This window comes from Polyodon spathula, chromosome 8 (genome assembly GCF_017654505.1).
Source record: "Polyodon spathula isolate WHYD16114869_AA chromosome 8, ASM1765450v1, whole genome shotgun sequence".
NCBI classification, from domain to species: domain Eukaryota; kingdom Metazoa; phylum Chordata; class Actinopteri; order Acipenseriformes; family Polyodontidae; genus Polyodon; species Polyodon spathula.
In genome coordinates this window covers 31,846,861-31,870,767 of record NC_054541.1, presented here as the reverse complement: position 1 = coordinate 31,870,767, position 23,907 = coordinate 31,846,861, and the positions used below count along the sequence as shown (strand labels likewise).

At 35.9% G+C, this 23,907-nt stretch overlaps 1 protein-coding gene across 1 annotated transcript in view; it reads left to right on the top strand.

Moving 5' to 3' along the window:
- The window catches only part of cadps2 (Ca++-dependent secretion activator 2), a 141,000-nt gene that overhangs the window by 14,227 nt on the left and 102,866 nt on the right, over nt 1-23,907 (top strand). Inside the window, exons 2-3 of the mRNA XM_041256302.1 lie at nt 342-455; nt 14,475-14,807. Coding sequence (XP_041112236.1) covers nt 342-455; nt 14,475-14,807 — 447 coding nt within the window. The remainder of the gene's footprint in view (nt 1-341; nt 456-14,474; nt 14,808-23,907) is intronic.

Below are 23,907 nucleotides of genomic sequence, written 5' to 3'. Positions count from 1 at the left end.
TGTTTCCTAAACAGTTTCTTTGGAAATCAAGAGCTTTTACCTTTTATCTTTACGAAATGCAGAAAATTTCAGGTTGTCTTGTGAAGCTGCTGGATCAAACTTGGCCGTAAGGCATTTAAAGACAGTAAAAGGTGGATTTTCATTCTGGACCATCATTGTTTTTACTTGACAAAGTTTTAAGGTCAGTCAGCTCCCAAATGGCCTCCTTTCGTTTATAAATTCTGTTATGCCATTTTTTGGACTGCAGTTTCAATGAATATTCTGAATTAATTAGTTGAGTGGAAGGACTGATTTTTTTTCTGTACCCTAATAGATTTGTGTTCTTTTTTTTTTTCTTACAGCTAAACAGGCAACAGCTACAGACAGTTAAAGAGCGTTTCCAGGCCTTTTTGAGCGGAGAGACCCAGATTGTGGCAGATGAAGCTTTTTGCAATGCGATTCGAAGTTATTATGAGGCAAGTACATTTAAAACAAATATTTATTTGTGTTTGTGAGGCGGATGTTGCTCATGGAAGCTACCACAGAACTCCAGTTGGTATTTCGGTTGGTTCTGCTGACCTCAGTTATTGTAGGCATCAAAGGCATTACAGGTGATTTAATATTTCTACAAAAATAGAGACCCAACATCTGCCGTCAGGTGCTCAAATGTCTAGGTAATGTATCCACGTGAAGCCTAATTTTTCCCCACCTCCTTCCTGTAAGTTAAACAAACGTGTTTAGACCTTGTAAAAACATTTACAATGTGATGTATTGCTTGCAAGACTTTCAGCTGGTAACTAATCAATCAACACACATTACTGCTGTACTGCTTTGAAATGTAAAATACCTTTGTCTGGGTTGCAGAGATAAACTAGCTTAGGAAGCAATTTATTTTCAAAGAAATAACCGCAAGCAATAAGCTACCAGGTTTTTTGTGCTAAGATGTTACTGTCTCATTCTCCTTCGGACAATGTCACCTCATTTCAAGTTAATGCGTTAATTCCTCATAGCAAAGATCAGCAGACTAGGAGAGATATAGTAATACAGAGAAAAAAAATGTGTGTGTGTGTGTGTATATATATATATATTTTATATATTTTTTTTTTTCTCTATATAGAAATACATTGTTCATGTATAAGAAATTGAGTTGTAGCAAGGAAACTGTTCTTCCTTGGTTTCTTGTCTTTCAGGATGATTTCAGTACCTCTAGGAAGCAGGAAAAAAAAAAAGTTTTTTGCCTGTTCAGAGGCTTTTTGTCCACCAACCTAATTAAACTACAGACCCCAACAACAGCTTTTCTTTTTAATGTCTGCAGTGTTGACTGTACTCTAGTGTCCAACTTGAAATAAACACTTTTCAATTGTTAGCACTTCAACAATAATAAAAAAAAATTAAATCAGAATAACAGAATGCTGCATTTCCGACCCCCATGAGGACAGAGTAAAGTATTCTTCATGGAAATCTGATTGCAACAGTGAGAGCTGTTCTGGGAAGCTGGTGTTTACAGTGATAATTATTTTTCTGAAATGTTTTGTTTTCTATTCTGCTTTTACAAATCAAGGTTTATGTGATGAGAAAAAAAGGAAAAAAAGAAATTATGACAATACAGCAAATTTAAACAATACCAGGAATGTTTATTTACATTTATGCTTTCAACCGAAGAGATTACCTGAAGAGGGACATTAAGATTAGTGGGATTAACGTACAAACCTGATTTTTCGCAAACCTCATTTCACTTTACGTAATTATGTCAATCAGGTGATAAGGAAAACCCCAGCAGGATTGCTACTGAGGTAAAGAGTGTCACTAATTCGATCTCATTGAAGACCTAAAGGGTGCTTTTCAGCTACAGGCTCTATTTCAGACCTCTATTTTAGAACTTTTTATCTTTTATCAGAAGGATTATTTATTTTGCAGGGGTCATAATGGATCCATAATCCAGATGGAAAGACTCCTTAAACTAGGGGCAGTGAATTTGTCTTATACAGTGCATGTATGATTCCAGGGAGTGCATAGCAATTTGACTGGTTTGAGTGAGATTTCTCTTCTGTGAGATCATTAGTGTGGCAGAGCACAGCTCTGCTCTTTAGAAATTGGCAGGGATGGGGTTAAATTCCCCTACCTGCCTTGGTTCATTGTGTTCAGGTGGCTGGGCGCTGATTGATCGTTAATTAAACTAATCATCTAATCAACCCCAGCCACCTGAACACAATGAACCAAGGCAGGTAGGGGAATTTAACCCCATCCCTGCCAATTTCTAAAGAGCAGAGCTGTGCTCTGCCACATTAGGAATCAGAGTTCTGACAAAAATAGATATCCCAGGCTCTCTAGCTCACATGTAACGCTTACCTACATTCGTTATGTACCTGATATTAATGGAGAGCATGAAGCTGCTGCATGGTGTGCTCCTGTTGGGTTTGGGGGACTTGGGTTAGATCTCCAAAAAAGTAATCCCTTTCTAGAACTAGAAGGAGTGTTGATGGTGTTCATGATATTTATGCAGGAGATAAAAGGCTAAAGTTTGGAATTGTGTTGAACATAACATGGTAGCCATCCTAATGCAGAGACAATCAGTCTATCATCCTTAGTTATCCCACAGGGTTATTAAAATAGCTGAACAGTTCTACATTGGGTGTGAACTATAGCTGGTACACTATTGATATTTTATGATTTTAAACATTTGTTCAATCTTTTTTTGTTGTTAATTGCATATGTAATGTTGCTATAAAATGGAATAGATTGTTTCAACTTCTAATTTCATTCACAAAGCCACCCACATGCAGTCCTGTTTCAAAACCTTTTGCTGACAAGATTATTCAACAGGCAATGTATTTTTGTCATGCAAGGTTTAGTCATTTTCTGTTTGTTATCCTCCATTGCGGTCTGCTGTGGCCATTAAAAAAAAAAGTAGCAAAGAAAAGTCTTATAATTTGCTCTCCAGGTACAAATTCTTGAGGGTTTAACAGAGCCAACGTGGTCTTCATGAAACGCTTTTCAAAGTGCTGTATCAGAATGTTTTATTATCCTGTTTCTTATTTAATAGTTTTAAACTCAATTTTCTAAATATTTCACATAGCTGCTACCATACTATTTTTATGCAGTTGAACATTTTGAAAAAATATCTTATTTGGGTCAGAACAACAAAGATAACATTTCATAAGAAAATATGACTCACTCAAGAATTGTGCGCTATTTTTCAGAAGTTGTTAACTGTGGCTTGTTAACTGTGTTGTTAAATGTACTCATTGTCCAGTACCTTGTGAAATTAAATGTGGGGATATATAAAGGAACCTGTGTATCCTACTGTACAGAATGCCACACATTTCTACATTTACATACACTGTTAAATAACTGTTAAATATATTTAACATATTCAATATATTCTAGCATGCAACACAAGGAGAACTGAACAGGTGCTTACACTTTTCTGTATAAACCACATATTATAGTATTGGTGTTTCCATAATTATTCCCAGGATATATTTTCATAATGAAATAGTTTGAACACTTTCCTTTGTAATCAGGTTCGGGTGTGTAATGTGACACTCCGGTGTTGCACATTACACTGATCCCGAGTATGACAAGATGTTGTCATTTCACTGAAGGTTGGTACTTACTCATACAAAGGGATCTGATTCTACTGAGGTCAACAAGTATACTTGGGGGACTGTGAGGTAGCCAGTTTGTGTCTAGAATTTGCAATGTATTAATTACTGAAGAAGACAGATCCTGTGAAGCTATGATTTTGAATATTAAGCAGATATTCAACTTGTGCTGCATTGAATGCAGTGTTGATATTCTATGTTCTAGTTCAAAAATTGAGCAAATATATTGAAGTAACTTGATGATTGATTATTCCTATTTCATGATGCAGTCATTATTATTGGTTCTTTGGAGAATTATTTGGTTCTTTTTTACATGCGGAAAGTGATTGAATGAACTATCCACTATGTAATTTCTTGCAGATTTTCATCTGGTTGAATGTCTGAGAAGCAAGTCAGGGAATGTACAACTTGAAAGGTCAATGAATTCAAGGCAAAAAATAAAAACTGGCTTTCTGAGGAGAAGTGAAGTGAAGCATGAAATCCACATTGATCTGTGCAAGTCTCATATTGTTGAGCCTGATTCTTCTTTTCTGTATAGTTGTCACGGCTTTAGAGAATGACTGGCTCAGACTGAGACACCTGTCAGCAGAATGCTTTTTTGCCACTGCAAGTGTGTATTCTTTGAAAATTTCCTAACAAAAGTGTCTATCAGACAGTTCATTCATTTCTGAAAATACATTTTCACATGTTTTATTAAATAGAAGCACTTTTTTGGCTAATGAGATGATGACAGATAACATCATTGCTTCTTGACATGTTATGAATTTGTTTAATTCTTTCTTAGGTTTCATGATGTTCTGCACAACATGTCTGTGAGAGGAATATGTTGGATGGTTTAACACTTTCTGTACACAGGATACTGATTTTTCTATTCTTTCAGGGTAGTTAAGATCCCCACTGAAATAGGAAAAATAACTCCCTGTGAGGTGAGAGTGTATTAATGGAATGTACAGACAGTAATTTGTGTGTAAAGAAATAAATTGATTTATTATTATTTTCTCTACACAAAATAAAACAAATAGCAAAGAAAACAAAATGGCGTGAGGGAGGGGGTGCTGGAGTAATAATCCCAAAAACAGGTAGTGAAAAATGTCCTTAATCGTCTTCTCGGCGTCCCCGGACATAAACAAAAAAAGACAAAGGAAATATTAGTAAAATTTTCACTTCCCAATTCAAAAACCCCGCTGCTCAAATTTCATCTCTCCCTCCGCCCGATACTCCACCTATTCTTCCTTTGGACCAACCCTGAACACAGTAGTACGTTCTCTTTAGTACGCAACGTCCCGCCTCTGTAGTCAGTGGAACACCAATCTCCAACTGACAAGTGTCCTTATCATTCACTTGACTCCAATGGCTGAAATTTACATACTCGTACTTCAGCCACTCACCAAGGTGCCGCCCCTCAAAAAGATGACTTTTGCCATGGTCACGAGATCTTGGTAAGGGAAGTCCCGAGTTGGTTTGATGCCATCTACTGTCGGGAGGCTGAATCACAGACCGAAACCCCTTTGACTCATCACTCTCCCATCACAGTTTTGCAATTTAGTAGACCTCAACTTGTTTGTTATTTTAGGTCTCAAAGAAATGTAAATAGGAGGCTCCTACAAAATTAGGGTTCATTTATCGTCATCTTGTGCTATATTACAGTGGTATGTTTACTGCCCTAGAGATTCAAATTTAAATCCTTTTGACGTCTGTGAAAGCATGCTCTAGGCGTTGTGTAGGGAGGTCGAAACGTTAACAAAAATATCATTAAGTGGTAGCCGTACTACGCCACCGAAGGCACCACCTTCAGATTAAGTTAAAATTGATTTTAGGTTTGTTTTTATTTGGCACTGGAATTATTAGGTAAGAGGGAAACAACACATATAAACAGTCTTTGTTTTTATTTTATTGTTCAATGGATACAAGGGAGCAATGGAAGTTTAAATCAAAATAATAAAAACACTAAAAACCAGTGGGAGTATTATTCTTTTACAATTTATTATAGGTCCTGAAGCACCCTGTATAAATAGGGCTAGCAACTATAAGAGTTAACTGACCGCTGCCCAACCCCACTTATTCTTACGGGCGCCTCAGCTACAGTAGTACACAAGTTGTCCAATTGTATCACCACTTCTGAGTGCAGTTTTTGATGTGCAGTATTAATACCCCCTACTACAGGCAGGGGCGCTAGAAGGCACTAGAATTAGGGACTAGTATAGAACAATTACAATACAAATGCAAAAAGACAAGGTAAGTAGTTAAAATAAATAAAACCAATTAGAAGAAATAAAGGTAATGAATAAAACAGTCCTAAAACACAAAGACTGCTATCTACTTGCTTGGGTTCTGGCCTGCCTGTCCACCATCCTGTAAGAGTTCAGTCCATTCGTCCTTTTCTTCTTGTTTCCCTTAGTTATACCGCTTGCTCCTTCCACCGCCGACATGAGTCACAGCGAGATCAGCAAGACCCCACTCACTTGGGAAGGCTTAAAGTACAGACGCAGTAACAGTCACCAACACACACAGGCACGATGTCGGCACAGGAACCAGAACCTTATGCTGGGCTTACACTGCACGATTTTTGCTGATCGCCAAAGAGCTGAGGAGTCGGCGACTAATTTCTTAAAATTTTGGACAAAAAGAGGTTGTCGGGGACAAAATGGTTGATAAGTGTGAGAGGGTCTACGATGCCCTGTTAATAGCTTCTTCAATCTGCCGACATTCTTTCGACGTCAAAGACAAATTTCTAACATATCAGAAAACTTTAGTCCCCAACAAAGCAATTTGTGAAGTGTCTGAGGGGCTACGGGCCGATTTTCTTGACGAATGCTGCCAGCAGCCAAAAGAACAAGCTAGCAATAATAGCGACGAAGAGAAAGGCTGTGCCCCTCTTTGACATAAGTAACATTTCTTATCATGATCGCTCATTGAAGGTACCTGGTAAGTAAATAATTGTTATAACTTGTTAATGCCAAAGCAGATACTGTGTGTGGCAGTATGTGCTCTCCTGGCAATCAATTTCTACAGTCACTCGTACTCGATATCCCTTTCAAACCCCCACTGTATGCATGTATTGCTAATTTAATCAAAATACAAGGAGGAGGGGTGCGCGTCTGTGTGTGTGAGAAATAGAGAGAATGTAGATTACGTTGTTGCATATTTAAACCTATAACAAACTTGAAGTAGCCTACTATTAAAGTTGTATTCTAGTCTGTTCAAAAGCACAACACTCACTCGTAGTACAAAATATTTGTTAGTTTAAAGGTCTTTAAATTATTCATTAAAATTTGGTATTCTGATGAAGGTCGCCAATCTCCCATGCCAATCTTTTAATCTAATAAATATTTTCTACTAAGAGCAAATGTTGCAATTTTTTTTTGGACCGGCTATTCCACCAGTCATTGTACTTTATAGATTATTCAATTGAAGTCTCATTATTCATGCTGTTTAAAAAATTAGCTATTCTCGTGTGCACCACAACCCAAAAGTGTGGCAAAATAATATAATAAAGTCAGTGATCAACGTTAAAAAAAATAATGTGAAGTAAAAAGTATGTTAAGTAAAACACACAAAGAAAACGATATATAAAATGAACACACTAACTACAAGGATGTGAATGCTTGTAGTTAAGTTTGAACCACAATGTGCATGCAGGCATGTGTAAACAGTGACATAGTTTGAGATCATTGCAACAATGGCAAGCTCCCTGGTGCAATTTCGATAATACAGTGCCCTCCATAAGTATTGGGACAGTGAAGTCAAAATTGCTATTTTTGCTGTACACTCAAGCAATATGAAAATACGAGCAAAAGATGAATATGAGGCAAAAGTACAGAATGTCACCTTTTATTTCTGGCATTTTCAATACATACATGTTTTACCAACTAAGAATAACAGCACTTTTAGAGTTCCATTCCCCCTATTTTATGTGAGCATAAGTGTTGGGACAATTCAACTTAAAGCAAATATAAGAAGTATAAAAGTTAGTATTTAGTCACAAATCCCTTGCATGCAATAAGAGCAGCAAATCTGCAAACCATTGACATCACCAAACTGTTGGTATCATCCTTTGAGATGCTTTGCCAAGCCTTTACTGCAGCCATTTTCAGCTGTTGCTTGTTTTGGGGAGTTTCTGACTTCAGTCTCCTCTTCAACAAGTGAAATGCATGTTCAATCAAATTTAAATCAGGAGATTGACTTGACCAGTCTAAAACTTTCCACTTTTTTCCCCTGATGAACTCCTTGGTTGCATTGGCAGTATGTTTTGGGTCATTTTCCTGTTGCATTGTGAAGCGCCACCCAAAGTTGTCTGGTGGCATTTCCTTGTACATTGTTAGCCAAGATGCTTCTGTAAACTTCTGAAGTCATTCTGCTGCTGCCATCATTCGTCACATCATCAATAAAGATGAGTGAGTCTGTTCCAGAGGCAGCCATGCATGTCCATGCCATGACACTACCTCCACCATGCTTCACAGATGAGGTGGTATGTTTTGGATCATCTGCAGTTCCTTTTTTCTCCACACTTTTGCCTTCTCATCACTTTGATAAAGGTTAATCTTCATCTCATCTGTCATTAAAACTCTGTTTCAGAACTGTAGTGGCTCATCTCCGTACTTTTTAGCAAATTCTAATCTGGCCTTTCTGTTTTTCATCCCAGCATTCTGGAGGTTGTTGGTGATTTCACTGACACTTGTTTGACGTTGTTTTCATTTATCATCTATCATCAGCTCTGGTCATTGTTCTGTCATCAACTGCTGTTGTTTTCCTTGGCCGACCTGGTCGTTGCCGATTGCTGAAGACACCAGTAGTTTCTTTCTTTTTCAGGATATTCCAAACTTTTGATTTGGCTATGCCCAACTTTTGTGCTATGGTTTTAATTGAGTTCCTCTTTTCATTTAGCATCCAAATCGCTTGCTTTTCATTCATAGACAGCTCCCTAGTCTTCATGTTGGATTATGCCTCCTGACACCAAACGCAGACTCCAAAGGCAAAAGCAAAGGATAGAACTGAGACTACACATTCACAGCTCTTTTATGTGTGAACAATCAATGGAACAGGAAACATCTGATCAATTAGAAGCATCTGTGAGCCAAATGTCCCAATACTTATGCTCACATAAAATGTAGGGATGGAACTCTGAAAGTGCTGTTCTTCTTCTTCTTCTTCTTCTTCTTCTTCTTCTTCTTCTTCTTCTTCTTCTTCTTCTTCTTCTTCTATGTTAATATGAATGCCATCAGATGCATACAATGCAGTGTTTCCAAATGTTTCAAGACATACTTGTACCTCTTTCTGCTCTCAATGTATTATTATATTGGGATAAATTCCAGTCAAAGGTCTAATATTTTTTTAACACAGTGAGTTGTTCCAGTGGCAGAGGAGTAGAAGGATTAGGTCCCTGCCGCCCTCCCCCCTGGATAGTGTAACATTGTTTATAAACACACACGCCAATATTTTATTCTCAAAATGTGAGCATGTATGAAACAGTAAAAGATTACATGCAAGAAGAAAGTGATCTATTCACCTATTTCAATTGCATTTTGCGTGCATATTTACATCTAGCACCGCACTAGACTATTTTTAATCTGAAGCAAAGAAGTTTAATCACCAGTCCTTTTAGGATTCCATGAGTCTGCGATTGCAGAAATCAATACAGAATTCATACAGAAGAATTCTGCACAGAAATTCTGTCGCATAGAAAAACCTTTTATTTCTTTATTTTTTCAATCAGAACTACAGGCATGGTAATTTCCATCAGTTTATTTTGGTACCCAGCAGCACCTGTTAACAGCTTCTGTCTAACTACAGGGTGAGTTGTGCACACAGAATATAACTGCAAAAGACTGCTGAAGTACCCGAAAACCTACCATGAAGACAGTGGGAAACTGTTTTGCAATACACAAACACTAAGCTAAAGTGGTTGTGAAGTTCGAAAAAGAGGCGCCTTCATAACAGTGCCTAGTACCAGCCTCCATGCAAAGACAGTTGCAGCAGGGGGGAGAAAAAAAGTTAGGAAACCAATTTTATATGTTGAGCGGTGTATGTTGAAACGAGGGATGGTAGAAACTTAATTACTGGCACTGGTAGCTACAGTGATATGAATATGAAGGTTGTAACATCTGCAAAAATAAATGTGAAGGATATTATCACAGTTACATTTTTTTTTTTCCAAACTTTTGTATCCCTCTGCACCCCCCTGAGTGTGTGGGCCCCTGTGCAGTGTACCGGCTCTTCCTGTGCCATGGAATTGATAAGGATCAGCACGCAACAGGATAAACAATTAATTACACTCTAAAGTACTATAGTTACAACATCTCTGCTACCAAGATTAGCACCTAATTCCAAGCTTCTGGGGGTATGCTCTAGAGCAGGGGTCTCCAACCCTAGTCCTGGAGAGCCCATACCCAGCAGGTTTTATAGGCGTCTTTACATCATCAGTGGCTAAAGATCTGGAACACCTGTTAATCTTGACTAATTAAGCCAATAATTGGTTCAATTAAGTAACTGAGAGATTGGTTGAAATGAAAACCAGCAGCCACAGCAGCTCTCCAGGACCAGGGTTGGAGACCACTGCTCTACAGTAGCAGTAATTAGGTTAATTTGGAAACAAAGTCTGCAAATTACCGATAAATTAAATCCTGTAATTCGCCTTAATTCTGTATGTATTAAATTTAACCCAAATTGATTGTATTTAAGTACAGAAATGTAAATACAACTTGACTGTCTTCACATTTTACCATATGCTTCATATTACAGCTACATGGGCTGTATATTAACCATGTGTAAACCTTTAATCTCTCCATACGCATATGCAATTGTCTATGAGTCAAATATGCCCAAACTCCTCATTATGATGGAGTATGTGTCTGTGTACAGTCTGTTTTATATATCTAGATTAAAACAGATTGAATAAATTGAATCAGCAAGTGCAAGTAGAAACAGGCTCACGTGTTTGGAGCATTGGTAGTTTATATGGTTTAATTTAACATACAAATACTGTAGCGCTACCAAAACAAGAACGCCTGCGTATTCTGCAAACAGCATCTTAAACGATCATCTTTCTGCTTGCTTGAGTGAAGCGCCAGCTGAATTAGCTCCAGCTCTGCCCTAATCCGTCACAGATATGATACAGATCTGAAAGAGGAGCAGAAGTAGAAACAGACTGATTAAAACAAGTCAGTGATGTTAACCTTTAAAACCCTTAAAGCAGCTTAGTATTTGAGTTCAAATTACGAACACGTTGTAATGGTGGTTTCAAATTTGAATGGTTTATCGGGTTATTCCCAATGAAATTTCGAATAAATACTGTATTTAACCAAATAAAACTGTATTTATTGTTTATTTATTTTTAAACTTAGAAGAATGTCAATTACACTCCAGGCCTACAGTAAGTGCAGACATATTAGCATTTTCAGGTTTAAATTGAATGTGTTAAACAATATTGTAAATAAAAAATAATTTAAAAAAAAATCAAGTTGTAGCCTTTGACTTGGTATGTGTGTGTGTGTGTGTGTGTATATATATATATATATATATATATATATATATATATGTATATATATATATATATATATATATATAGCTGTTCCAATCTACTTTTTACCATTGTTTTCTTATTTACTTATTATATAAATATAACTGAGTGTATTAGGTTTGCAATGCCTATGTTTTTGGTGGAATGATACCCAGATGACTTAGGATTAATTAACTTTAACGCATTGTATCAACCTGTAGGGTTACTTTATGTTCAGATATAAACTTCAATTAAAAATTCGGAGAGGATCATTTATATCTGATTAATGTATAATATAAAAAATGAGAAGCTTTGATCCCTGGTGATGATAAATAATTTACTTGGATTTTAAGTCCCAATTAAGTGTAACAGCAAGATAGGAGGAAATCCCATGGTGCCCCTTTCATTAGCAATAATATGGATGACATTTTCTAATAAGATTAAAAGCATCTTTCAGTGTTTAGTTAATCCTTTAAAACCACAGCATAGCTTTACATTAATCTGGTTATTGAATTTAAACCAATAACAGAAACATTGTAAGAAAATGAAATTATAAGAGAAATAAAGCAGACTGCAAAACATTGCTTTGATTATCTTCATGTAATTCTATTTAACAACACCCTTTGTATTAATTCTGACTGATACATTAATTTAGCACATTTTCAGCATTTGATATTTGTGCTGTTGGCATCATAGAGAGTCTCTTCTAATTAAATTACTGTGGATAACACCTGCCAGAAGCATTTCATCAGGTTGAGGACCTATTCTACACACAGTAAGATACAGCGCAAGGCACATTCTTGCTCCTTTCAACAATGAGCAGTCTTAAGAAGGTTCTTGTGCAGTAGACTGTAAGAGATGACGATATGTGATCAAATGTGTTCCATTGCTGTTGACCCCTGTTCTTGATGCATACACACAATCCTCTGTTTTGTCATACACCTTATTATGGATTTGTTATTTGATATTGCTCATATGTGCTGTACCTTAGACAGAAGAAAAACAAACCTATAGCACAGAGTGAAAATAAGTGTAAAATGGTGATTTATTTTCTGTCATGGGACCAGTTTTTGAAGGATTTTAGTAGCTCTGTTTCTACTTGTTGATATTTGCTTTCATGTATTGCATATGCTTTGGGAAAGCACTCCATTTAACGAAGCTCAGCGTGTTGTCAGCAGGTCTCCTTTACACAAAATACATTACTTCTCAGTTGTTTATTTGCATTTATTTATTTATTTATTTAACAACTGTGTATTCTGAATGTTGGGTATTAAGCACCTTTTCCTAAAAAATATTTGTTAAAATTGAAGTGAAGTGCAGGGCCACATGGAGGTAGAAAAGTAGATGTGAGTACAGTTGAATAAAACAGGGAGTCCAAGCACACATGTAGTGGAAGGATGATAAGAAGATCTAATGACCAATGACAGGCTGACTAAGAGAAAAAGAACAGAACCAAAAACAACATGTACATGAAACTAAAACAGTGTAGCAGCACAGTGAACATGGGCATAGCTACAAATTTAACCAAAGCAAAAATCTGATTTTTATCTAAAAAAAACTAAACCCTGCATATCCTGTTCATTGAGAGACATGCGTTTGGTTCACATGTACGGAAGTTAATGCTGAGGCTGTTGACACTGATGCTACTGCTGGGACTGGTAACACTGGTGCTGCAACTGCTAGGACTTGTAAGACTGGTGTTGACACTGCTGGAACTGGTAAGACTGGTGCTGACACTGCTGGGACTGGTAAGACTGGTGCTAACACTGCTGGGACTGGTGTTGACACTGCTGGAACTGGTAAGACTGGTGCTGACACTGCTGGAACTGGTAAGACTGGTGCTGACACTGCTGGAACTGGTAAGATTGCTGATACGAATGCTAAGACTGATCGGACTGCTGAGACTATGATTCCATGATTCAAAACACTGATTTAGAAGGCTTTATTTTAAACAGAGTTTGCCAATCCTCCTATAGTCTGATCTATGGAAACGTTGTAACACTTCCTCCTGGGACACGTTTCTGTGGACATATAGCAGGGCATGGCCATTCAGTCTATTTTCACCCATACTGCTGCAAATCAAACATATCGAAAGGATGCACTCAGTTAAACTCTTTCTCGTCATGAACAGGGACACTAGGAATCCGTCTGCTGTGGAAAACAGGGATTGTCTCTATGCTGTCGAAGAATTTTCAGTTTTACACTTTGGGTGGAGCAAAAAACATGCAAGGCTTTTTTTTTGGTTTGATAACCAAACCAATAAATATATCATATATAATCATCAAAACCGACAATGTTGCTTTACATTTACGTATCATATTCATGCTGAAACATAGCTGGCTATTTATTGTTCAGTTTTAATGGGATACTGCTTACTGATACTGAATGCAATTTGACAAAAATACAGAAATCTGGTGTTTCATTTTCAATGTTCAATGCCTGTTGGTTATGCTTTATTTACTTTCTCAACATACCGACACCAGTATTGTGTTAATAATACCCACGGCAACAGATATTTATATTCCTGACGTACCTTATTACATTTGTTTGCCACTGTGCTTACTGAATACAATAGCAGGTTTTTACATCTCATACCCGACAACACTTTGTAGGTTAGTAAAGTGTGACCAATTTAATTGGAACCTTTTATGGGTTTCCCCAGTGATGGTCTCATCAGTCTATACTCTGCTTACCAGTTGATATATTCTTTTATTCCCAGGCCCCTAAGGAGAATACAGTGACAGCAGATAAATAGAGTAAATATTCAATCAGCTTCTTCTCTGTAATGTCAACTGGAGCTAGCAGACATGCAACACTTTTTATGTTGTTTACAGTTTGAGGATTTTTTTTTAGCATAAGAACACTTTTATTGTGTGTTTTGTTTCTCTAAAGAACCAGCTTCCCTTCCCGGTTTGTTTAATAATATATCTTTCTCAAGGGAGTTTATTTATAGTGAGATCAATGTTAATAAGTTTATGGTGTGATTTTGAAAATAAAAAGGAGCAATCATGTTTAGTAAAGAAAGATCTTCATCATAAAAACTGCCCCCCGCCCCACTCCCCACTCCCCACTCCCCACTCTACCGTATATTAAAATGTGGTATTTGCTCATTTTGATTTATTATATTCATGACATTAAAGCATGCATAGGTACAGTGGGGGGGGGGGGGTTCATTATTCAAAACGGTGTCAGCTGTTCAATACTTGGAAAAAGAACTTTTACGTTTCCACCCAAGTGTTAAACTATATCAACTGTGCTGCAGAGCTCCTGAAAAAAAAAAAAAATCTAAGGTCCAAGCTCCAAGCACAATGTTCTTTTAATGCTAGGCCATGTCTAATGAAAGGGTCTACAAGAAACTGGCATGAAATCAAATGTTCTTTCTTTTTTATATCCAGGTGTTCCTCAAGAGTGACCGTGTTGCCAGATTGGTTCAAAGTGGGGGTTGCTCAGCTAATGACTTCAGAGAAGTCTTTAAAAAGAACATAGAGAAGAGGGTGCGCAGCCTTCCTGAAATTGATGGCCTGAGCAAGGAGACTGTCCTGAGTGCCTGGATTGCCAAGTTTGACGCGATCTACAGAGGAGAGGAGGACCTTCGTAAGCAGCTACCCAGGATGCATTTAAACGCTGTATCAGAACTGATCCAAAGTAAAGAGCAGCTTTATGAAATGTTCCAGCACATTCTGGGAGTCAAGAAATTTGAACACCAGTTGCTGTACAATGCTTGTCAGGTAGGTATAATCATATACAGCACATCATTTCAATACATGAACTACTGTTTATAACTAAAACATTATAGTTTGAGTAAGTACTTTGCAACTAAACCTCTTTCATTTCCTCAGAGGTGTACGTTTGCTGTTATGATTAATTTCTAACATATGTTTGAGAAGACGTCTTCAATAAAATTTGTGATGATGTCATTTTGAAACACAATTCTGCTGATTGTTTATTGGATGACACTTAAATTGAAATAAGATTAGATCTTTGCTGATAATGCTGAATAATTATTCTTTCAGGAGGTTTTACATTCCGAGAAAATGTGCATAACGACATATGATACCTTTCAATATATGTTTTATAATTCATTTTAAAAGAGCCCAATATCTTACTCTTCACAGGTGGTAAAAACTAGCAATATTTTCACTTTCAGCATTCTGACAGTTTTAAGCTTTCTAACTTAATCGCAAGATAGGATTAAACTAGAAATTAAATATTTGTTATACCAGAGAGCTAATAATTCACTGGTGTCTCACTATGAATACAGAACACTACAAAAGTAGGCTAAGAATTGAAATCCAATTATAAATGTGGATCCCACGTACTAATCTATATCCTTTTTTTTTTCAACAGAATTCTAAAAATGTTTTGAAAATATAACTTACAGGGGAGCAGTTAGCAGAACCAATAAGAGGGGACTAAAAATAAGATATGATGTGTTGATATCAATATAGTTTTCTGATTTAAAATCTTTACAGATTTACAGACTGAGCAGCCAGGCATATTAAATGGCATCTCTTATTTTTATTTGCATATCCTGGTTTCACAAAGCAAACACCTTTTGTTTTATATATATATATAATATATATATATATATATATATATATATATATATATATATATATAATATATATATATATATAATATATATATCATTCTTTCATCTTCTTTTACATGACTGATCAATACCTGTTCATCTAACAAGCCGAGTAAAATAAGCAAAAACTAAACCGTAACTTTCTAAGACATTTTTATATGGATTAGATTCTTTGTTTCTTAATATTAGAATCTGTTAAACAAATTGGTTAGGGGTGCAGCAAACAGATCATTCAATCAGATCATATCCAAACGCTCACCCTTTATGCATTTTTGTTTGAGGACAGCTATTGCTGGTAATGTTTACCAGAATTCACTAATAAGTAGCCAACAAACAGAAAACAAACACCTGTTTTTATGTATATTCTATTTGAAACAAAACCTATTTAGCTTTCTGAGAGATTTTAAATGGTTTTGTTTGCATAAGCTCCACTTGAGGTAAATTATATCCTTTATCTCTACTTAATCAAGAGGGAAGGTTCATAGCATAATCACCTAATGCAGCAGCTGGCTCTGTCAAACCTCATACACCAGCCATTTCAGAGAGCTTGCATTTACTGATTTGTTTAATCAGATGTTTTAAAATGTCAGACTTTGAACTGAGGATTACTTAGTAAAGAAGCAGCATTAGGTTCTTGTACTGTACTGTACTATAAGACAATGATTGACTTGTTGAATCTACTGTTGTTTTAGGGTAAATAAAACAGTGTACTGTATTGTGTTAATGACATCATATTTTAGTTTTAGAAAAAAAGTGTTTGAAATAGCTATATCTTTACTGTATAATTCCCAACTACTGTTTTAGATACTGTACCTGCAGTCTCATTTTAAAGCAATTCTATAGTCCCTATGGCTTTTTAGACTTTATAAGCGTGTGACCTAAACTTTCCCAATGGAAAGGAAAGAAAGAAAAACAATGTTTCAGCTTCCATAACTCACAAGATTGAACTCAGAAAAAAGTTCCATCACATTATCTGTGTTCTAATCTCAAAACAGGAATGCTGGATTATAAAATGTAAAGAGGCTTCTAACAAAGGAATTTCTTAATTGCTGTCAATTTCCTGCACACCTTGCTTTCAAATATTTTCTTTCTTAGATTATCTGTTAATAATAATAATAATAATAATAATAATAATAATAATAATAATAATAATAAATAATAATAATAATGGGAAATTTTAACCTTGAAAACATTTATTTCTTAAAAACTCAATGATACAGTATGTTCAATCTGCTGTTCTTCTGATGGAAAATAGAAGACACAATAATGTTGACATCTTGCTGTATTAACTCTGTCTTATCTACAGTATGAATTCAGTTTTAATACTCAGTTTTGACACGCTGTCATCGTGTCTGAATTTACAAGGAAGTATCATGCATACAAACTCTTACTCCAAGGTAATAAATCTGACAGAGACAACCCTAGACATGCAACTAGTTGTATTACGACCACAAGGGAACATCAATGGCAATCTGGGACATTAATTATACTCTGGTTATCACCTGTTCTGTACTCAAAGCAGTAACACAGGCTTCGCTTGCTGTTGATTGTGAAGTACCAACTGTCTATCATGAAATCATGGTGGAGTGTGCATAAATCATGCTTTTGACATAATGAGTGAGGTTAAGATTATGTGACAAACCAACTGCATCATCTCATGTACATTGACTTCCTAAAACTCTGAACCTCGTGACGGCCTGTTTCAAATTATGTTCATCCACATTCTGTGGTCTAATAGTAGATTGAAAAATACACCTTTGTCAAAAAGTGTTCTGGAAGGTTACTATATATATATATATATATATATATATATATATATATATATATATATATATATATATATATATATATATATATATATATATAGTGATTTTTCAGGAAATCTGCCTTTTGTAAGTTTGAAGGGCAATAATGAGGAATGCTACAATAGTTCAACTGACTTGGGTGAGGCTTGCCTTAAAAACTGATTTGTTGCAATGTGGACACTGCAATCAACTAGAAGCTTTTTATATATATATTAGTGAAGGATTTTAGTCCTTCGGGTTCTTTTTTAGCACTTTAATGACCCAGTCTCACACACAACTTGATTTTTCAAAGCGCTTGCGTGCTATATTTAATAAACAATAACAAAAACAAAACGAAAAACAAACCTAGCTCTTTGAGCAGTACCTAACACAGGCTGGAACCTTCTCTAATCACCAGACAGGTAAGCTTGTTTACCAGTTGCAAAACAAATCAAACACAGTTTCTCACACCACCTTTCTTCTCTAATTAGAGCTGTACACACTCCAGCACAGTCAGGCTCCTACACACACCAGCAGCCCAGAACAGACTGGCTGCTTTCTTTAAATACCCTGCACCTGGCTATAATTTACAATGAATACCAGGTGCAGGTGATAATTACTAATAAAACAATTAACAATTGGTATTAAGCAATAAGAGAATTTATATTTATATGACATTCATATAGTGGTCCTAGAACACAGTCAAGACCTGAGGTCAGAGTTTGGTTAAAACAAAACAAAAAAAAAAAACTAGTTTAGCTCAAGGCTTGATATAGGAAGGGTTGTGTTGTCTACTACTCAGTGTGAAATACAAATACAAATGGACTTCTGGGTAGGATATGTACATATGGGCTATGGAAATGTAGGATGCAATTTGATAGCTGAACACAAATACTGCTATCTACTAGCGCACTCATTGCATGTGAAAATGGCAACTCTTTTAAGTTTACTTTTGCTCTATACCAAATATAGTCAACCAATGCAATCAAAAAAGTAGTTTAAAATGTCTTGTATTTATTAAGCAATTATAGTTACTATATATATATATATAATATATATTGAGATCAAGTGACTTTAAATTACAGCTGCATAGAGACAGAGACTGTATTCTTTAATGTTCTTAAGTCGCATTACCAGTGTTGTCCTGTAAATACTAACCCCTGATGCAGTGTTTTAAACAATGGAGATACATGTTACAGGCCACATGCTTTGCTATAGTTATAGTTGAATTCTGTGATTCTCTCAGTAAAGTTCAATTACCAGTGGTGTTTAGTGAACATTAACCACTTCAGAGACACATTGTTTTTAATCTCTGCATCTATCAGTGATACAGTTCTTTTCAATTTACTGCCTAGCTGTGTAATAATCACATTATTGATGCGCATGTTGTGGAATAATCTGTGTGTTTAGGATTGAAGGGGGTGACGAGATCAATTGATGATCCCGATTAGTAGTTTTCATTTTAGCATTTTCTATGATCTGCCAGTTTTTTTCTTTTGTAATATACAGTAGTTAGACTGTGTAGACCAAGATATAGTGGAGGCTCCCATACATATATATACACACATGTCACTTACATTTCTAGCTTGAGAACCATTTATCCAGTTGTGATGCAAATTGGTTTGGACATTCAGTAGCACATGTTCTTTAGGATACCAGGTTATGGTGACTAACGAAGGCATAATCTTATAGGAATATCTAAAACTTCCCAGAAGCCACTGCAACTCCTCCACTATTTGGCTGCTCTTCTATAGCTGCTTCTCCTATGACTCACATGCTTTCATGTTTCTGCATCCTTCATGTGACCTCTTGAAGTAGGGATAATGGGAGCTGGAAACACAGCATTGGAACATGTTCAAGGAACGCTCACAGCACATTTTTCTTCACTAATTGCAATGAAAAAAGGCCCATTAAAAAATTCAAAAGTATGTCAAATGTTCTTTGAACATGTAAATTTGCTGTAGTGCCTGTGAAAACCATTGTGGATATAAAGCACACTTAATTATAGAATTCCAGCGTGGTTTCATTTGGCTACATTTCTGAGGTTCAAATTATTTTCAGTGATAGCAATGAAAAAGTGATTTTTAAAAAAATGCTTGCCTCTTATATAATTGGTAGAATTGGATTGAATTTCTAACTACAACCCCTCGAGAGGGAATTTACAGAGCATCTATTTAAAACATTCTGCTTTATTATTATACTTTATTTTACTATCCTTATTGCAATATAAATGCTTTTTTTGCTTTACACCAGTTTAGCGGAGCTTTTAATGTTTCCATTGAAGGTTGTGATTGTTCAAACTAAGATTTGTGCTCAAACCATTGGATGGAGGAAGGTAGAGGGGCACTGTCATATCATGTAGCCATGTGGTGTGCAGGCACGGTTAGTTATACAGTGCAGGTTTGCGTCCTGTCTGTGTGCGGTCACCAGTCTTCATTGGGGATTCTGAAGAGTGTTGCATTGGATCTAACACTCCTGTGGGTTAAGGAGGCAGACATATGCAGGGCTGGCCTTTGTCCTCCAGAGGCCAGTAGCTTGCTGGCATTGGCTCTTGATTTCCTGAGTGTAAAAAAGGAAGCTAGCTTGGTCATGGGATTGGAGGATGTCCACTGAACCTTTGGTTCTCCTAAACTGTGTAAAGGAATTTCTGAGGGGAAAAAATTATTGGACATTCCAAATTGGGGAGAAAATCAGGGGTAAAATAATTGCGCACACTAAATAAAAATAAAATTAAATGGATGAAAAAAAAGCATTTGCATGAAACCAATCACAGCGGTTTATATACCACATAAGAAATCTGCAAGAAAAATATAAATGCCAGTATTCACCGTAACCAAGTTGGAGAGGAGCTGCAGCATTTTCCCGGGTGACAAGACGCTTGAGCTTCGCTTCAGGCCTGCTCCGGCACCCGAACCTGGGGTGACCCCATTCCCTTTTCCCCTCGCACGACCCGCCCTTCTTCTCGCACTTGGTTTGCTTGTCTGTCACTTCAAACTGAACTCCTGACCGCTGTTTAGCCAGGCTATTTATAGTTTAAAAACTGCCAATTAAAATGATCCATGAGTGGGAATGTTACCTGTTTTATTTTTAAGTATAGCATTGATTACATGGTGCTTTATGCATGGTTAATTCACGGATACCAAATTTTTGCCTTCACTATATTACATTATAGAGAGGGAGTTATTTTATTTTGTATTTTAGACAGATGTCTATTGTTATGTGTCCCACGGCGCTCCAGACCCCCTCCCCAGTCTATAACACTCTTTGGTTATAATGCTCATATTGTGTTCCCCGAGACCCGCGTTATAGTGAGGGAGCACTGTATTTAACATTATAGATGAAACACCATGATATTTATAGGATGGCCATATACGTTAACAGCATTCTTAAATATATAAAGAAAACAGTGTTTGTAACTTTATGGAAATCTGCACCTTTAAAATAGTCTTTATTATTTATTTTTAACATGAGAAATTTCGGTAACGCTTTATATTGCGTGGCATAAATTAATATTAAATAGATATGCAATTTCATATTAAATTAATGTTAAATTAATATTTAATAGATATGCATTTGATGTTAAATTTATGTTCAATAATTCCTTGTTACTTTCCATTAACTTTTAAGTCAGATTAGCTGTATTTTCAATTAAAAACATGTAAACAATGGGAAATTATTACATATTTTCAAGGGTAACAAAACGTAATATAAATGGACGTGATATGCAGTTACATGTTCAGTCGACATTTGGTTAACATTTAGCAAGAAATTAGTTATTGCATATTTATTAAATATTAATTTAACATTAATTTAATATGCAATTGCATATCTATTTAATGTTCATTTATGCCACCCAATCTAAAGAGTTACCGTAATTTCTTTTAATTTAAAATTACAAAATACCAAGCTTTCATTAAGCACTAACGTACACTTTAACCAGTTAAACATGTGTGTTATCTAAATTTAAATATCACCATGGAGACGTAATTGGAAAAATGTGCATTTTAGCACTGGCTGTTTCCCTCCTACATGAAATAATTATTAACTACAGACTTGCTTTAGAGGTTTCCAACTTTCTGTAGGCTATATGTGAAAGTGAAATTATAAAATGACAGCATTCCTCAGTAAACAACATTCATGTATGCATACTAACAAGACACAGAAGCTGTACTAGAAGTGCTTAATTTGTGCCGGGGCACAGCCCCGGTACCTCTAGTTAAAAATCTCACAAAATGCTTATTTTTTTAAATTGTCAATTCAATTGTATCTTGCATGCGCTAAAGAGAGACAGTCCGCTGCCACGTTTATAGCTTACTTTAAATTACTTTACGATTTTAGCTTGAGTGCCTTTAAGTAACATGACACTGTATTTTTTTTTTTTTTAATACACAAATAAGCTTACTTGATTTGAAAAAACATAATGAACGATACAAGCAACTTCTTACACTACTTGTGCAGATTAAATGAGTAGTACACAACAAAATCTGAAAGCTGAGCATTAATTTCAACAAAGAATAACGCCAACTTTTAATGAAAAATAATATATATTGTAGCTTACTTCATTAGCCTGCTATATTAAACCAAAAACAAATAATAACGATCTCGTTCTCTCTTGCCTTTTTCAATGAATATAATTGAATTAATAGAGAATAAAAACATACTAACATAACTACCTAGCTTAAGTTTAATTAATGTTTTTTTAATTAATCTTCTGTTGGATATACATCGCTGATAATAGTGCAGGCCGTGGGTCAAGCCAATGTCCGTGTTGAGGTGCATACCGCTTACTTCAATTTGGCGCCGCGGCGTTTATTTTAAATTGATCAAAATGACTGCTGCGTTTAAAAGAGGGCGGCCTTCATTAATAATACTACGATTTTCAAACGATGAAAAGTTTTATTATATGATTTATGACATTTTAGAAGTAGCGCGGTTGCTTATTTTCTGTAATAGGGTACATTTATCGGTCACAGTTACCGAGAGCCTATTAGGTGGGAGTTGGAAGGTCAGGGGAGTACTGTACCAGCGAATCAGGAGTGTGTATTGGTTGTTAAGGGGCGGGACAATGCTGATGTGACAATGAAATCCAAGAGTGTGACGTAGATGTTTTTTCTGCACCAAAAATTATCTCAGAATATCAGTTTGATTTCTGTAAAAACTATAGTATATCCTACTCAGTTTTTTTGTTTTCTCATTTTAACTTGCTTGTTTGTAATTTCTCTGCAAGAGAAACCGAAACTAAACCTTCTCATAGATAGTAAGCACGTTGTTTTTATTTGTACGGGGTTGAGTACGGGAATTACAATTGAACAAAAAACAACAAAACCACCTATAAGAACTTAAGAGGGACAGCTGTTCTGTACGTAGTTTACCTTGCGTTTTCATTCACAGCTGTACTTTCATAATAAAATATGCTTAATATTTATGTATGTGTACATTAGTTTTTAATTTACGTGCTAGAATGAGGTTCCCGCCTTTTAAGGGGCGTTACATGTACTTAGTTATTGTTGTGCGTTTATTTGTTTACTGTGTGTGTGTGTTTTTAGTAGGATGAGAAAAAAAAATTATGTTTCTTTATTGATGCTGGTGTTTATTCGAGGGCGGTCTTTATTGTAAAGCTAATATATAACTGCGGCTTCAATACGAGGGCGGCACCAAACTGAAGTAATCAGTGTTGTCCTTCTGGAGTCCTCAGAATGCCTTTTAATTTGTTTGTTTTTTAAAACATTTAAATGCAAAACCATAACAAAACATGTATATAGGCTTTTAAAAGTATTATTATTTGTCATACAGTTGCCTTTAATACATTTTTTTCTGCACGTTCTACTACTTTTTATATGATGTAGAATACGTTATTGTAAACATCTAACATTTTGAATGTGTGGTTTTTAACAACGGTAATATTGTCATTACTTTCTTTACAAATACGAACTGTGTAATAGTTGTGGCAGACCACGCATAAAATATAGTAACTAAACGAACATGATCCAGAAGCTTCAAGTATATTTATGATTAGAAATTGATTAATAGGGTTCCCGAGTGGGGCATCCAGTAAAGGCCCTCCACGTAGAGTGCAGGATGCGCCCTATAGCCTGGAGATCGCTGGTTCGATTGTGACCAGGGTAGTCAGAACCCGGGTAGGAGTGTCAGTGTGAAAGGGTCTTTAGTCTACATTGACAGACATTCAGAGTGTGTACTAAAACAGATTCTCTTTTATCAAGCAGAAAAAATGGTTAAGTGAATAAATGAATACAGTATTTACGTATTTATACAGACTCAGTGTTGGGGAGATGAAAACATATTTATAGTGGGCTTCGGTTTTGCCGCTTATATTATTCATGGCAATTGGTGGTGCTGTACTGTCACAAGGACCAACAGACGGTACTCAGCCTCTTACACCAATTAGTTCTGTCAAAATAACTTTTTTGGAGGGGCTGGGGGGGATTTCTTAAA